This window comes from Sus scrofa, chromosome 3 (genome assembly GCF_054392235.1).
Source record: "Sus scrofa isolate SSC_HxYL_T2T_F1_AM1 chromosome 3, Sscrofa_HxYL_maternal_Yorkshire_Landrace_v2.0, whole genome shotgun sequence".
In the NCBI taxonomy this organism is placed as follows: Eukaryota; Metazoa; Chordata; class Mammalia; order Artiodactyla; family Suidae; genus Sus; species Sus scrofa.
In genome coordinates, this window is record NC_139385.1 from 53,152,546 (window position 1) to 53,167,227 (window position 14,682).

The window sequence follows — 14,682 nt, forward strand, 5'->3', positions numbered from 1 at the left end:
GCCCACTCTCTCTGGGCCCTCACACCCTCATACGGGATGCTTCCTCCCAGGATCCCTGCCCTCCACTGCCCTGGGAAGGTGGGGGCTGCCCTTCTCCCCAGACTACTGGGTATTCCTCTGACCCAGGGGTGCCCCCAGCTGGCACACCCACCTCTTATCCCTTTGCTCTGTTTTTTTGTGCATTGTAATTGTGTGTTTATTTGTTGCCAGCCGCCATCCACCCACCCACCCCCCAAGGTTGTCCACAGCCCTTTCCTGTGTGCTCAGAGCCTTAGTGACTCTTTGGTGACTGAGCAAGGTGCATGGACTCTCGCTATAAGTAGGAGTTGGGGGACAGAGCCCCATACTCTCCACTGACATCTCTACTCCCTGTGTAACCACGATGCCTGAACCCCAGACCCTGTGCCTTCTCCCCACTTTGTGGTGGGAGGGCAGTGAGCAATGTGGCAGCCTCACACACAGATCCCCCAGATTCCTAATCTGGGTCAGACCCTCCAGACTTGGGAAGGCTCTTCCTGCCAGTGGCTTCTGGGGCCTAGAGTGCGCAGAGATACTGGGCAGAACCACTGGTCCCCATCCTGGGCTCACCTTGTCCCCAGAGGGCCAGACACCCCTCCTTCCTGGGCCCACTCTGTCCCTGGAGGGCCCCCCCCCATCCTGGGCCCACTCTGTCTGCGGAGGGCCCCCCCCATCCTGGACCCACTATGTCCCTGGAGCCTCCTGTCTTGGGCCCACTTTGTCCCCGGTGCCTGCTGTCCTGGGGCCACTCTGTCCCCAGAGCCCCTGTCCAGGGGTGATTCCCTGTATATGGGGCTGTTCTCAGCAAAGACCTTTGAGGCTTGCTTTTGTTTTGATTTGTGACCAAATCGGGTCAGAGAGAGGTCCAGATTGTCAATCCCAGGACTCTGAATGCTCTGGGCACCCTCCCAGCTGCTCATGTCCCCTTTCTGCTCGTGTGTGGGGACCCTGCCTTTTCCTGGATGGACTCAGGAGCACCGGGTCAGCTCTGCTCCCCATGGGGCTGGGCTTTGGGTGGGGGAAGGAGATGGCCACAGAATCCCCTGAGAGCAGCCGGGGTAACCCCTGGTTCTCACAGCTTCAGCCCTCAGTGGTGCGTGCTGGTGGGCAGAGCTGGGGACCCCGGGTGGTGTGGGAGGGCTTTCCTCTCTGACCAACCTGGCTGCCTCTCCTCCCTGCGCCCATTCAGAGGGTGCTGTCCGTGACCAGCTGGGCTCTCCCTGGGGGAGACAAGAGCCGGCATTGGCCCAGAATACTTTTATCCTTTATAATCTGATCCACTCTCAGCATCTTTGGGGAAACAGAACCCACTAATGCCTCCCCGACCAGGGACGTGGTGGGAAGGAGGCTGGTCCTAGTGACCTCACCTCCCTGTCTGATTGGAGTGAACTGTCCCGTAGTGATACTGTGTGAACAGCCAGAACCCATCCCCTCAAGAGAAGACCTCAAGAATAACCTGACTGGCAGGATTTGGGGGTCTCGAAGGGATGAGGCATTCCCTTCCTACCCTGTACTTCGGTGAATGAATTCACCTCGTACGGTGATGATGCCGCAGTCACTGGTGCAGACTTGCCTCCGTGGAGTTCTCTGAGCTAATGGGGCCAACCAGCAATCAACAAACAGTGATAAGGATGCTGGCCAGCACACTGCAGGCGGCTTTGGGCAGCACCCAGAGGACATGCCAGCTGACCTTTTAAATTATCAAGCAGTGTGTCACCTAGTTAAAAATAGCCCTATGGCTTAGAACACAGAATAAGGTCTGTTCCCTCCCACCTCCACGCCCAGACCAGCCTCAAGAGGCGTTGTCGTTAAAGATCTGACTTTTGAGTTAAACTAAGTCTTGGTTTTATCACATTTAGCTGGTATCTAAAAACGAAGACTGTAGCATATGCAGGACACTTTCTTCTCCGTCTCAGTTTTTGCTGGTTATGTTATTTATAACATGAACCTTTTGCTCCAAACTATGATGAAATCTTACTTTGCTGTTGGTTGATGCTGAAATACTGGCAGAAACAATTTTTGTAACTAAATAATGCTATGAGTTTCCTTTACAGTCAGGAACTAGAATGGTAGAATGTCTAATAACTGAAATGTCATCGCTCAGAGCTGGCAGCTGGGTCAGGGAGTGGCACAGTGGGACACCCCATGTCCTCTTTGGCTTCCTTCACGTGTAGCCAAGGTCAGTTGCCCATCATGGGCCAGTGAGCTCAGCTTTGCCGCGTTCCCTTCTTTGTCATTCTGTGTTTTGCAGAAACACCTCCAGCATCTGTTTCACCTGGGGTGCTGGGAGGTAACCCTTTGGGTTCTCGCGTGTCTGAGAATAAGTCTTTGGGCCTTGAAATTTGATGTCCATTTGGCTGGTGATAGAGTTCCGGGTCTGAGCCGGCACTTTGACACTGTCGTCAGTGAGAGCGGGTGCCTGTGTGGGCATTCCTGGGAGACAGGACTTGCTCTGGGTCCTTGAGAATCTGAATTTTGCTGGAACGAGGCTGGAGGTGGGTCATTTTTCATTTACTCTGACCTGGCTGCAGCACTTGCTTTAACTCTATAAATTGTTCTCCTTTCAGCTCAGGGAAATGCTATTCTGTTCTCTTTCTCCTGCCTGCTGTTTATTCTCTCTCCTCTGATAACTCCTGGTCTGGGTTGTTAGAACTTCCAGCCAGTTCTTTCATGTCTCTTGACATTTTTCTTCTATTGCTCTCATTTAGTTTTCTGATGCTTTCTCTTTGTTTTTTTATCTTTGAAAAATTGAGGTATAACTTATGTATAATGAAACAGATCTTACGTGCACCCAGGCTGACGAGCTTTGACAGATGCCTGGGACGGTGTAACCCTCGTTTCTCTGTTACAATGTAGACTGTTTCCATGGCCTGCTCCCTGCCCCCACCCCTAGGTTCTCAGCTCCTGCATCCCCTATCCCAGAGGCAAGCACTTGTTCTGGTTTCTGCCTTTTATGGAGTTTGGGAATGGGGTGGGTACCTGAAAGGGAATGACTGGACTAGAGAGGGTGTGAACCTGCCAAGGGCCCTCCGAGGCTTGTACCAGCTTATACTTCCAACAGCTGTGTGCCCAGAGGGCTCTTGGCCACCCAGTGGTTGGAATGATCCATCTTTTAATTTTAGCCCTTCTGGTGGGTGTGAAACAGTATCTCATGGTTGTAATTGGCATTTTCCTGGTGACTCAGGATGTTGAGCACATTTCATCTACTTATTGGCTTTTTCTGCATCTTCTTCTCTGACTTTCTTGTGCATGTCTCTACTATAGAGATTTAGGAGTTAAATCTGTGTTCTGGATGCAAGTCCCATGTCAAATACATGTATTGAAGATGGTTTCTCCCAGTTGGTGGCGTGACTTATTTTCTAAAATAAAGCATCGCTTTTGATCAGCAGGACCTATTTCCATGTTATTGTCTTGGTTAAAAGGTAACTTTTTTTTTAATTTAATGTTTCCTTGGATTGCAGAATATCTTATTTTTACTTTTAATTTTTTAACAATATCTTATTTTAGGAGTTCCCGTCATGGCTCAGTGGTTAACGAATCTGACTAGGAACCATGAGGTTGCGGGTTTGATCCCTGGCCTTTCTCAGTGGGTTAAGGATCCGGCATTGCCGTGAGCTGAGGTGTAGGTCGCAGATGTGGCTTGGATCTGGCATTTCTGTGGCTCTGGCGTAGGCTGGCGGCTACAGCTCCAATTTGACCCCTAGCCTGGGAACCTCCATGTGCCACAGGTGAAGCCCTAGAAAAGACAAAAAAAAAAAAAAAAGAATATCTTGTTTTAAAAATACAGAGCTTTAATTTGCAAAAGCTCTTCCTTGATTATTCCTTTTTTAAATAGAGGCTTGCTCTTATTTATGTGTGTCAACCTCTTGGATCTTTATGAGGACATGAACTAGATTTCTTTGAAGTTGCTTTTGTCCCTGAAACAAAGTACTTATTCTTCTGGGATGAGTCTTGGTATTTCTTTGCTCTGTTGGTGATCATGCTGCCCAGTCCTGCTGGTGCATGAAGACTCTCGTGAGGGCTTGCTGGGGTGAGACTGGCTGGAGGGAGAGTGCCCAGTGGGTACAGTGCCACTTGGGGTAGAATTCCTTAACCAGCTGATCTCATCATGATCACAGGGTCCTCCTTTTCTCCTTGGATTGGTTGAAATCTGGCTTGACATCCTTTGGGGCCTTTCATAGGACCCCCAGGGGGTCTTATCCTGTGTTTCCTTTTAGGTTTTGTTTTGTTTTTGTTTTTTCCTTTTTAGGGCTGCACCTGTGGCATGTGGAAGTTCCCAGGATAGGGGTGGAATTGGAGCTGCGCTGCCAGCCTACTCCACAGCCACAGCAACACAGGATCCAAGCCACACCTGCGACCTATGCTGCAGCTTGTGGTAACACCAGATCTTTAACCCACTAGCAAGGCCGGGGATCAAACCCACATCCTCACGAACACTATGTCGGGTTCTTACACTACTGAGCCACAATGGGAACTCCTCCTTTCAGTTCTGATTGCTTCCTCCATTTGTCCAAATTTACCCACTTCTATGTTCCTAGACCTCCTCAAAACTCACCATTTTTGTGTTCATTTGTGTTTATGTTTCCTCCTGAGAGTCCTCCTGGCGGGAGGGTGCAGGCGTGGGTTCTGTGGGCCACTTGGGCTGTGATGGAGGTGATGCTGAGGGCACATGCCTCAGGCTTGGGGAGAAGGCCGTGCTGGGGCTAGTAGAGGTGAGATTCATCTGTGAAATAAACTTGAAAACAGCAGAGCTCTTGGGGTTGTGCTGTGGTGGGCTCTACTGGAGGGTTTTAGAAGGGGGGCGTCCAGGATCCTGGCTGCAGGGGCAGAATGGGGCAGGGGCAGGGTTGGTGATAGGTGGGGTTGGGGTACTAGAGCAGACAGGCAGGGACAGGGGCAGAGGCAGGGAAGGTGCTTGGGGAGATGGGATGTATCCAGGATATCAGTGGTCCTGAGAGGTGGCTGGGGCATATCTGGGGGCGACACCCCAGAGGTGTCTTCCAGTGCTGTATGATGGTGATGCAGTTCCCTGCTTAAACCTAAGGTCTCTATAGCACAGGGAACTGTATGTTCGTCACTGATGATGGAACACGATGGAGGATAATGTGAGGAAAAGAATGTGACTGGGTCGCTTTGCTGTATGGTCGAAATTGACAGAAAACTGTAAACCAACCATAAGGGAAAACATAAAAATCATTAAAACAAAAACAAAAACGACTTAAGGTCTAGCTCAGAGCTCAAGGTTAGGTATTCCCAGGACCCAGGGGGTGGATTTGCCGTGTCCTCTAGTGCTGCCCTGGGCTTTGCTGGAGCCCTGTTCTTCTCTGCTCTCATGTCTTGTCTCTTGTCAACACCTCCTGGTTTTCTGGCTCCCATCTGCTGTGGTCAGAACAGGTCCTCAAAGTTGTGTGTAAATTAGAAGTAAACAGATGCCTTCTTTCTTTTAATGATACTCAGTAATGGGTGTGGAGGGAGCAAGGCCTCAGAGGTGTTTTTAGGGAAAAAGCGTGTGCATGGTACACTCTGGGTTTTGGAGGTATCTCTGGTTCCAGGGACCTTTTTGCTTGCTGAGCTTCCTGAGCAGGGAGGGGCTCATTCAGGGTCGAGGGACCCGAGGGTTTAATGTCACTGACATTGGAGAGCCATGAGTAGCTTGTGCTGGCTCTCCAAGTCAGTGACCTGCTCTGTATCCCATGGGTGGGTGGGGAACAAGGGCTGGGGACTGGGTCAGACTTCCTCTGATCCCAGATGACTTCCCATCTGCTGGGCTCTGTGTGTAAGGAGCTGAGAGTGCGGCCTGGCTGGTCCTAGCCCTGGTGCCCTGGGAGGGCTCTGCGGGAGGCTGTGCTCGTATCCCTCTCAGCCTGTGTGTGTTTCTCTCCAGGACCGGAAGCTCACCAAGCTGGAGAGGCAGCGATTCAAGGAGGAGGCCGAGATGCTGAAGGGCCTGCAGCACCCCAACATCGTGCGCTTTTATGACTTCTGGGAGTCCAGCGCCAAGGGGAAGCGGTGCATCGTGCTGGTGACCGAACTGATGACCTCAGGGACACTGAAGACGTGAGCCTGCTGCCCACTCAGCTGGCCGGGGCCTCGGGGAGGGCTTGCCCCAGGGCCCAGGGCCTCCTGTCTGCCTGGGGTGGTCCTGGCTGGTGCAGCCAGCACCCCTCTCTCAGAAGTGTCCCTATTTGGGTGATACGTACACAACCCCCAGCAGTTGGAAGCCCCTTACCCACTCGAGCCTTTGGTGAGCCACACCTCCACCTGCAGGTACCTGAAGCGGTTCAAGGTGATGAAGCCCAAGGTCCTGCGCAGCTGGTGCCGGCAGATCCTGAAGGGCCTACTGTTCCTGCACACCAGGACGCCCCCCATCATCCACCGGGACCTCAAGTGTGACAACATCTTTATCACCGGGCCCACAGGGTCCGTGAAGATTGGTGACTTGGGCCTGGCCACCCTCAAGAGAGCATCATTTGCCAAGAGTGTGATAGGTAAGCCCATCTCTCCATGCCCCTGTGCTCTGGGGCACCCCTCTTCTCCAACCGGGGTCACCAGCCTCCAAAAGTGGGGTGCACTGGCTCTGTGCCCCCTCTGCTGAGCTGCGGCCCTGGATGCCCTGTGTGTGCATCCCTTGGCTGTGTGAGTCAGGTGGTGAGACTGGCACCCGAAGGGTGGGGACTTGGAAGTGGGAAGGAGGTCAGGAAGACAGAGGGACGAGGGGACTTTGTGGTCAGTGAGGCTGGAGTTGGCCTCAGTGGCAGTGGGGGCGTGTGTCCCCAGGCCCTGAGGCCCACAGAAGGAAGCCCTTGGGGTATTTGGAGGCACAGAGCAAGCATGAGTGGCATGGGGGCTGAGGGATTCCATGTGAATGCCAGTCTGCTGGCCGTTTCTTCTTCTGTATTTCTTGTCCTCCTCTAAGAAGCCCTGCTGTGCTATAGCTGCCGTGAGGAGATGGTTTTTGTCTCGCTCCCTGTGTGCCAGCCCTGGTGGGATCCTGGTGAGGTCCTGGTACACTGTGGGGACCCCTCTCAGACTGCAAAGAGAGCAAGTGGAAGGCGTGTGGAGCAGCTGTTGATGGGGTTTGAGATGTTTGCAAGTGCCAACATGCTGCAGGTGGCTCCAGGGCGTGGCTCTGGGAGCTTGGGTAGGATCACATGGGCCTGGGAGGGTCTCTTCTGCAGCTGCAATGTGAGAGTTTCTTCCCACGTGGAGGAGGAGAGGGCGAGTCAAGGCTTTGCTAATTCATAGTTTTGCTCTATGGTTGGGCACAGAACTTGACCTGTTTGTGGACACTGAAACCACTGGGAATCTAGTAACTTCTCTGGTGGGGTAGTGGGTTTGGAATGTGATATCCAGGGCAGGTGTCCACCAGGGGTGCCCTTAGATGTGGGGCCTGTGGCCGCACGGGGAAGCTGAGTGGTGGGACAAGGTTAGTCCTTGCCTCAGTTCCCCGTCTGTGACATGGGTGGGGCAGGTAAGGGCCTGGCTGCGGGCCCAGGGCCGTGGGAGTCAGCCCCAGGCGTCTGAGCTGCTGGACATCTCCAGGCAGGTTTTGCAGATCTGGCCTGGGAAGTGGGTGTGCCTGGCAGAGCCCTCCAGGGTTTTTTGGCGGCTCTTTTCCCTCTTGGCAGTGGGCTTTCCAGTTGCTGGGTGATGTGAGGGGGTGAGATGAAGGCTGGGTGTGTCCAGAAGGCACAGCGAGCCCTGAGCCCCACACGGGGTGCCTGATTCTGGGGCTTCCTGGTCACCCCACCTTTGGCTCAGCTGGAGCCCAAGTGGCTCCACACTCACTGTAAATGGGGGCTGATCTAAAAGGCCTTAGGCAGCAAGCCCCGTCCTCAGTAAGGAGCAGCCCGCCGGATGGGGGTCTGTGGTCAGAGGCTTTCCTTTCTATGCTGTGCCCAGGATGCCTGCAGGGGCAGTGGGTGCTCTAGACCCATTCTGGGTGCAGCTGTCAGAGAGGTTTTTTACAGATACAGTGTGGCCTGCTTGAGACCTCTGCCAGTGGTGGCCTCCAGGGTGCTGCCTTTGACTCTAGTAGGGTTTGTCCCTGAAGGTCCCTTGGCCCTGATGCCAGCATGGTGTGTTCTCCCTGCATTTGTGTGGGCCAGGCCCTGAGTGGGGGAGGTGAAGTGGGTGTAGTCCTGCAGGTGTTCCCAGCCACGGAGGCAGGGATGTGGGAGTGTGGGGCTTCAAGATCACTGGGCATACCCATTTTTTTTTTAACATTTAGATTTAAATGGCTGCATTCATTGTAAGGAAAGAGAAAAAGGCCCAAGCACATGTGTGAAAGTGGCATCCACCCCTCACCTCACCATCCCAGCTTGGAGTTGCCCCACCCCCTACCCCCTCTGCCCACGCCAGCCTCCAAAGCCAGGATGCCTGGGGGCCTTGGGGTATTTCTTACAAAGCAGCATTCCTGATTCCTAAGGGTCTGAGAAGAGACTGAGCTGGGTGAATGGGAGTTCTGATCAGGTGAGTGGGCCTACCCGCCAATGCCCCCCCCCGCCGCCCCTGGGGCCAGCTCAGCCCCCAGCTTCTGGCCAGCAGCCCTGAGGCTCCTTTATCACTCTTCCCCTGTGGATGGATATGGCCAAGTGCAAAACATATGGTTCAAAAACCCAAAAGGATAAAAAAAAAATTCCCATTGCAGTGTCCCTTGAACTCCTGCTCTCTGTCTACTTGTCATTATTATTGATGGAATCTTCTAGAATTTTTTATGTATGCATATATACTTCATATAGTTTTTTGTTTGCCCCATCTTTTACTCCAAATATTGACTTTTTGCTAAACATATAATACATCTCAAATTGAAATTATGGGGAAGTTCCCATCGTGGCTCAGTGGTTAATGAATCCGACTAGGAACCATGAGGTTGAGGGTTAGATCCCTGGCCTTGCTCCGTGGGTTAAGGATCCGGCGTTGCTGTGAGCTGTGGTGTAGGTCACAGACATGGCTCAGATCCCGAGTTGCTGTGGCTCTGGCGTAGGCCGGCGGCTATGGCTCCGATTCAACCCCTAGCCTGGGAACCTCCATATGCCGTGGAAGCGGCCCAAGAAATGGCAAAAAAGACAAAAAAAAAAAAAAAAAAGAAATTATGGGTAAATGAGAAAAAGTTAAAGTCATCCTTAATCTACCTGCATCCCAGAGCCCTCCCCTAACCCCCAAGCTTTTAAAAAAAATAGTTAGTGCTATTAGGCATTTAAAAAAAAAAACGAAACTGGAACATACTGAAAATCTTTCAAAGTCAACAAAGGTGGTGAAGTTAAAAGCTTTATTAAAGTTGATGGCCCCCCTTTTTTGGGGGGGTGCACTTGCAGCATGTGAAAGTTACCAGGCCAGGGATCAAACCCGCACCACAGCTGTAGCCCAAGCCACAGCAGAGACAATGCTGGATCCTTAACCTACTGTGCCACCAGGGAACTCTGTAATGGCCCTTTTTCTTAGCATTCAGCTTGATGGATGCTCAGCTAGACCTATTTTAATAAGAAGCGTTTGCATTTTTTTTTTTTTCTTTTTCTTTTTAGGGCTGTACCCGCGGATATGGAGATTCCCAGGCTAGGGGTCAAATCAGAACTACATCTGCTGGCCTACACCACAGTTACAGCAATGCCAGACCTGAGCCATGTCTGCGACCTACACCATAGCTCACAGCAACGCCGGATCCTTAACCCACTGAGCAAAGCCAGGGATTGAACCTGCATCCTCATGGATCCTAGTTGGGTTCGTTAACTGCTGAGCCATGAAGGGAATTCCAAGAGTTTGTGTTTTTAAAGCAAATATTGTTACAGAAAAATTTTAAAACTCAGGGTAGTGTGACTAAAGAGAAAAATCAGCCATAACCCCACATCTGGATGAGTCATTTTGGTCTGTGCTTATCTTTTTATACAGGGTGGTCAGCATGCACGTATAGTTATATAGTTTGCTTATTTTATTCAGCCTATCATGAGTCTCCTGTGTCCTTAAAAAATCAGAATAAGGTTGTTTTAAAATATCGTGTGCTTAGAATGGATGAGCCGCTCTCATCATAACACCTTGTTGGCACCTGCCAGGTGAATGGTACCTGCCCAGTTGTCCCCAGGCAGCCATCTTCAGCAGAGATGATCCCTGTCCTACTGCCTGATGCTATGCTGTGTGGTGTGCCTGTCTAGGGCCACTGGGGCCTTTCTGGGATTTTTGCAATTTAAGTAGCTCTGCAGTGACCACCAGTTTTTGTCTGCTCTGGGTTTTCTGGGCCCGTGGCCAGGGGGGGTGTGCTCAAGGTTCCGCCTCCTTGAAGAGAGGCACCGTTGTTGTTTCCAACACAGACCCTATCTCCTGGAAATTGATGGTCTCCTGGCTCTGTGGCCAGGGCATGGTGTTGTGAACTGATCTGACTGGTATCAGGAGGGTCCAGGGGGACTTTGGGGGAACTTCTGTCAGCAGAGCAGAATCCTGTTTGACTCCTGGGTTCCAGGACCAGTGGCGAGGAGCACAGGGGCAGGGCCAGCCCTGGCTCGTGGCTGTGAGAGGTGGCCCGGTCCTCTGAGAGTCCTGTGTCTTTTGCTCCTGGGTGCAGGTACACCTGAATTCATGGCGCCAGAGATGTACGAGGAGCACTATGATGAGTCCGTGGACGTTTACGCCTTTGGGATGTGCATGCTGGAGATGGCTACCTCGGAGTACCCCTACTCAGAGTGCCAGAACGCTGCCCAGATCTACAGGAAAGTCACCTGTGTGAGTCCACTGGCCACTGGGCTGGGCCGCGCATCCTCTGAGAGGCTCTGCGTGTTTGGTAAAATCCTCACAAAAGCTGAGAGAGGAGGGAAAGGAAGCCAGTTTGCAGATGGGGAAGTGGAGGCTTAGTGGGGTGGTGGCTCAGGTCTCTGGGGGGTCAAGGGTGGAATAGCAGCAGTAATAACATGGATGTGGTCCCTGGAGGCTGTCTCTGGGGCCTCACTTGGTGCTGTGGGGCTGGAACACCAACAGGGCCTCTTCATGAGGTGCCCAGGCCCCTTGTCCATAGAACCCCTCCTCTCTGCTGCCTGGGGGCTGCTGGCCTTCCTGTTTTCTGGCATGTCCCCAGGCAGTTGTCAGTTTTAATTAGATGGTTTCAGCTGTGCAAACAGCATCCTGTCCTCCCTCTGTGGCTGTCCTGCCAGGTGGGGAATGCAAGCAGGGCATCCAGGGCAGGGCAGCTGGGGCCATGGCTTTTCTGGGACCTGGTACCTCACTGTCCCTCTGTGCCTGCAGACCCCAGCACCCACTTGCTTGCTGCCTCTCCCCAGCCCCCTGTGTACCCTCCTCGCAGCTGCATGAGGAGCCATGGTTCTTGGCACCCTGCAGCACCTGCCCTTATCCTGCCCTCCACCCTGAGTCCTCCCCCCAGGGCCCACCTTGCTTCTCTCCTTCTGTTCTTAATTCTCAGTTATTGGTCCTTTGTCTACTGTGAGCCCCTACTGTGTGCAAGGGTGTGAGGGGGAAGGCAGAATCATTGGTTGGTGGCACTTATGAGCATGGGTCAGAGGCCCCCCAGATGGCTGTGCAGCTCTCCAATGGTTTTGGCTGGAGAGGTGGGCCCATCTGCTGAGGGCAGTGGTCCTTCAGGGAGGCAGGGAGGGACCTAAGAGAGGTTAGGGCTTCATTGACAGGCTTTGGAGAGGGGCTGGTCCAATGGGTGGGCAGCTGCTGACCGTGCTTCTGCTTGTACACGAGGACAGGATGGTGGTCTTTCCACTGGGCTTGGGGAGCCTACTGGGCACATGGCCCTTGGCCAGCCTGTTTCTTCCACTATCTCTGCTGCCCCTGTTTAGGGCCTGGGAGATAAGACACTGGTCAGGGTCCGTCAGCTCCTACATGGCTCCATGTCACAGGTATAGCACATGGTTTACCCTGGTTTGGGTAAAGCATGGCTCGGCCGCACCCTGCATCCCTGAGGACATCAGATGAGAGGCGCATACCCTGACCCTTGGCGTTTCCTCCGTTTGCAATAACGCCCTTGTGTGCTGGGCCCTCTGATCCCTCATTCCTCATCCATGTGCTGCCCTGTCTGGGGCATCCATGTCCTGCCCCCGAAGAGCTTTCTCCGAGTCTTGGTGCCTTCGGCTCTCAGATGCCCTGACCCTGGGCGTCTGAGCCCATAGATGTGAACCCCTTCAAAACAGCACCTTGTCCTTTTGGCACATTCTTGACATGCTTTGGGGGCCTCAACCTTTCAGATATTTAAATGCACGTACCTGCATTTATAGTACAGATTTCAGGTATGTCCTTACCTGTGTTTATAGTTTCTCAGACCACCTGCTCCCATCCCCTTAGGATGGTGGCCTTTCTTTCTGAAATACTGAAGCTCTTTTTCTCTTGGGTCCAGTGGAGTGGCATGGGGTTTTCATATCCAAGGGGAATTCCATGTCCGCTTCTAAAACATAGGGTCCTGGGTCTGTTGCTGTACAGAGCCCCCACCCCCACCTCAGACGTCAGGTACAACACGACCCCTATTGGTTGTGGGCACAAGTCCTGGTCAGGAGATTGGTGGGCACCGTGGCGCCCTGGCTGGGTGGTGGGAGTGGGGGATTGTGCCTCCCTTCTCCCACCCTCCCTCTCTGTGGGAAAATGTGTGCTTTCAAAACAAAACCAGAAAAAAGCCAGTGCAAAGCCTTTGAAGGCAAAGTCTGGTTGAAGGAGGAGGAACATGGAGGTTGAGTTCAAAATGTTTAAAAACCAGGATCCCTTCCCCCCAGACCCCTCTTGAGCAGATTGCAAATAAGCCCTGCCCTCCAGCCCCTGCTTCTCCTGGGATCCTGTCTGCTTGTGGGGTGGGCACTCTGCTCCCTGCTCCGGCTGCACATCCTGAGCACCCACCGGGTCTCTCCTGCTCCCTGGAAGTCATCTGATCTGGCTGCTGGCTGTGGATCTCCATGGCACAGATGATGGCTTGAAGCCCTGCGAGCCACCCTGAAATTCAGCCCTGCCTGTGACCACACAGTGCCCTCTGCATGTTCCAGGAGGGTGTGGCAAGAAAAGCCAGCTCTTTGGGGTTCCTTGTTCAGCCTCCAAGACACTCTGGGCAGCCAGCCTGGGAAGCCCTGGCAGGCTACTCCGTGGCCTTGGGAAGGTGCTCCTTGCCCTCACCTTTGCAGTAGGGGTACACATGCTCCTTTATGGGGAGCTGGCTTGAGTGGAGTGAGCATCCTTGGTGTCCGCTCTGAGCACCCCACCAGTCTTTCTCCTCCCTGGACCTGACAGCCCTTCAATGTGAACTTAGAATGAAATGACCCCATCCTGAGCCCCAAAAAAGCCTCATGCACTTCTGCCTTCTCTTCTGCTTGATGAGTGTGGGGTGAGCAAGAAACAGACCCCAATTTGGTATCAGGTGACTCTGCTCATGTCATCTTCAGGGCATCAAGCCGGCCAGCTTTGAGAAAGTGCATGATCCTGAAATCAAGGAGATTATTGGGGAGTGTATCTGCAAAAACAAGGAGGAAAGGTGAGTTCCCAGGCAGCAGTGGGCTGTGGCTCTGGCTGGAATGGCTTCCCAAGGCAAGAAGAGCATTGGGAGACAGGCCACTTTAGGCCACAGGCGAACTGGGTCCCAACAAGCCTGCCGAGCAGTCGGTGGGCAGCCCCTCTGCTGCCTGGAATGTGCTCCCTGGCTTTGGGACTGTCCTGGAGCCCCCAGCCCCTTTGCTGACTGCTTCTCGCCCACCCAGCCTGGAGCGAGGGGGCTACTGAGGCCTCATGCTGCCCTCGTTGCTTTTTTGTGTGTGTTGTCCTTGGCAGGCCCATCCCTAGGCTCCCCGGAGAGTCTCATACTGCCCTCTCAGCTCCAGGCTGTATCTTCACACACTTGTTTGCCTGATTTATCTGTCCCGCATTCGAGTTAGAGCCCCCCAGAGCCCTCCAGGCCCGCTCCTTGCTTAGCTGCTCAGCCGGGAGGCTCTGTGTGTGTTCTGAGCCCCACCTCCCTCTCTCCTGCCATCCCTCTTCCTTCTCCCCCCCTCTTCCTCCTTTCTCCTGCTCCCTCCTCTTCTCTCTTCCCTCCTCCTCCTCCCCTCTCTCCCTCCACCCCTCCCTCCTTCCCTCCCTCCACCCCTCCCTCCCTCTCTCCATTCCCCCATCCCTCCATCCCTCCTTTTGCTCTCTTCCCTTCCTCCCTCCTCCTTCCTCCCCTGCCCCATCCCTCCCTCCTCCCCTCCCCCTCCTCTCCTGCCTGTTCCTCTTCCTCCTGTACCCAGCCTCCCTCACCCCCTCATTTGCACTCCCAGCTCATGCCTCTTCCCTCATCACTGTGCCCAGTGGTGATAACCATCCATTTCTGTCAGTTCTCGTGTGTGGGCTCTGTCCTGATCCATGGGCCTTCTCCCTTGCCACCTGCAGGTTGTCATGTTGATTTTTAAGAAAAAAATACAAAAAAAAAAAAACCCAACAAAAAAACCCCAAAACCAACTGTGAACTAGAGTTCATGTCAGAAAAGTACAGAAACAGGAGTTCCCATTGTGGCTCAGCAGTAATGAACCTGACTAGTAACTATGAGGATGCGGGTTCAATTCCTGGCCCTGCTTAGTGGGTTAAGGATCCGATGTTGCTGTGGCTGTGGTATAGGCCGGCAGCTGCAGCTCTAATTCAGCCCCTAGCCTGGGAACTTCCATCTGCCGCATGTGCAGCCCTAAAAAAATAGTGCAGAAACAATCA

At 53.2% G+C, this 14,682-nt stretch overlaps 1 protein-coding gene across 48 annotated transcripts in view; it reads left to right on the forward strand.

Annotated features, from left to right (window-relative positions):
- WNK2 (WNK lysine deficient protein kinase 2) overlaps positions 1-14,682 on the forward strand; it is a 126,252-nt gene that overhangs the window by 32,985 nt on the left and 78,585 nt on the right. For all 48 annotated transcript variants that reach the window (XR_014841146.1, XM_085018336.1, XM_085018338.1 and 45 more), the window contains exons 3-6: positions 5,903-6,075; positions 6,286-6,506; positions 10,574-10,731; positions 13,389-13,477. Coding sequence is in view for 47 of the 48 variants with exons in the window: in XM_021088155.2 (XP_020943814.1) it covers positions 5,903-6,075; positions 6,286-6,506; positions 10,574-10,731; positions 13,389-13,477 (641 nt within the window). In the remaining variant the exon portion in view is untranslated. The remainder of the gene's footprint in view (positions 1-5,902; positions 6,076-6,285; positions 6,507-10,573; positions 10,732-13,388; positions 13,478-14,682) is intronic.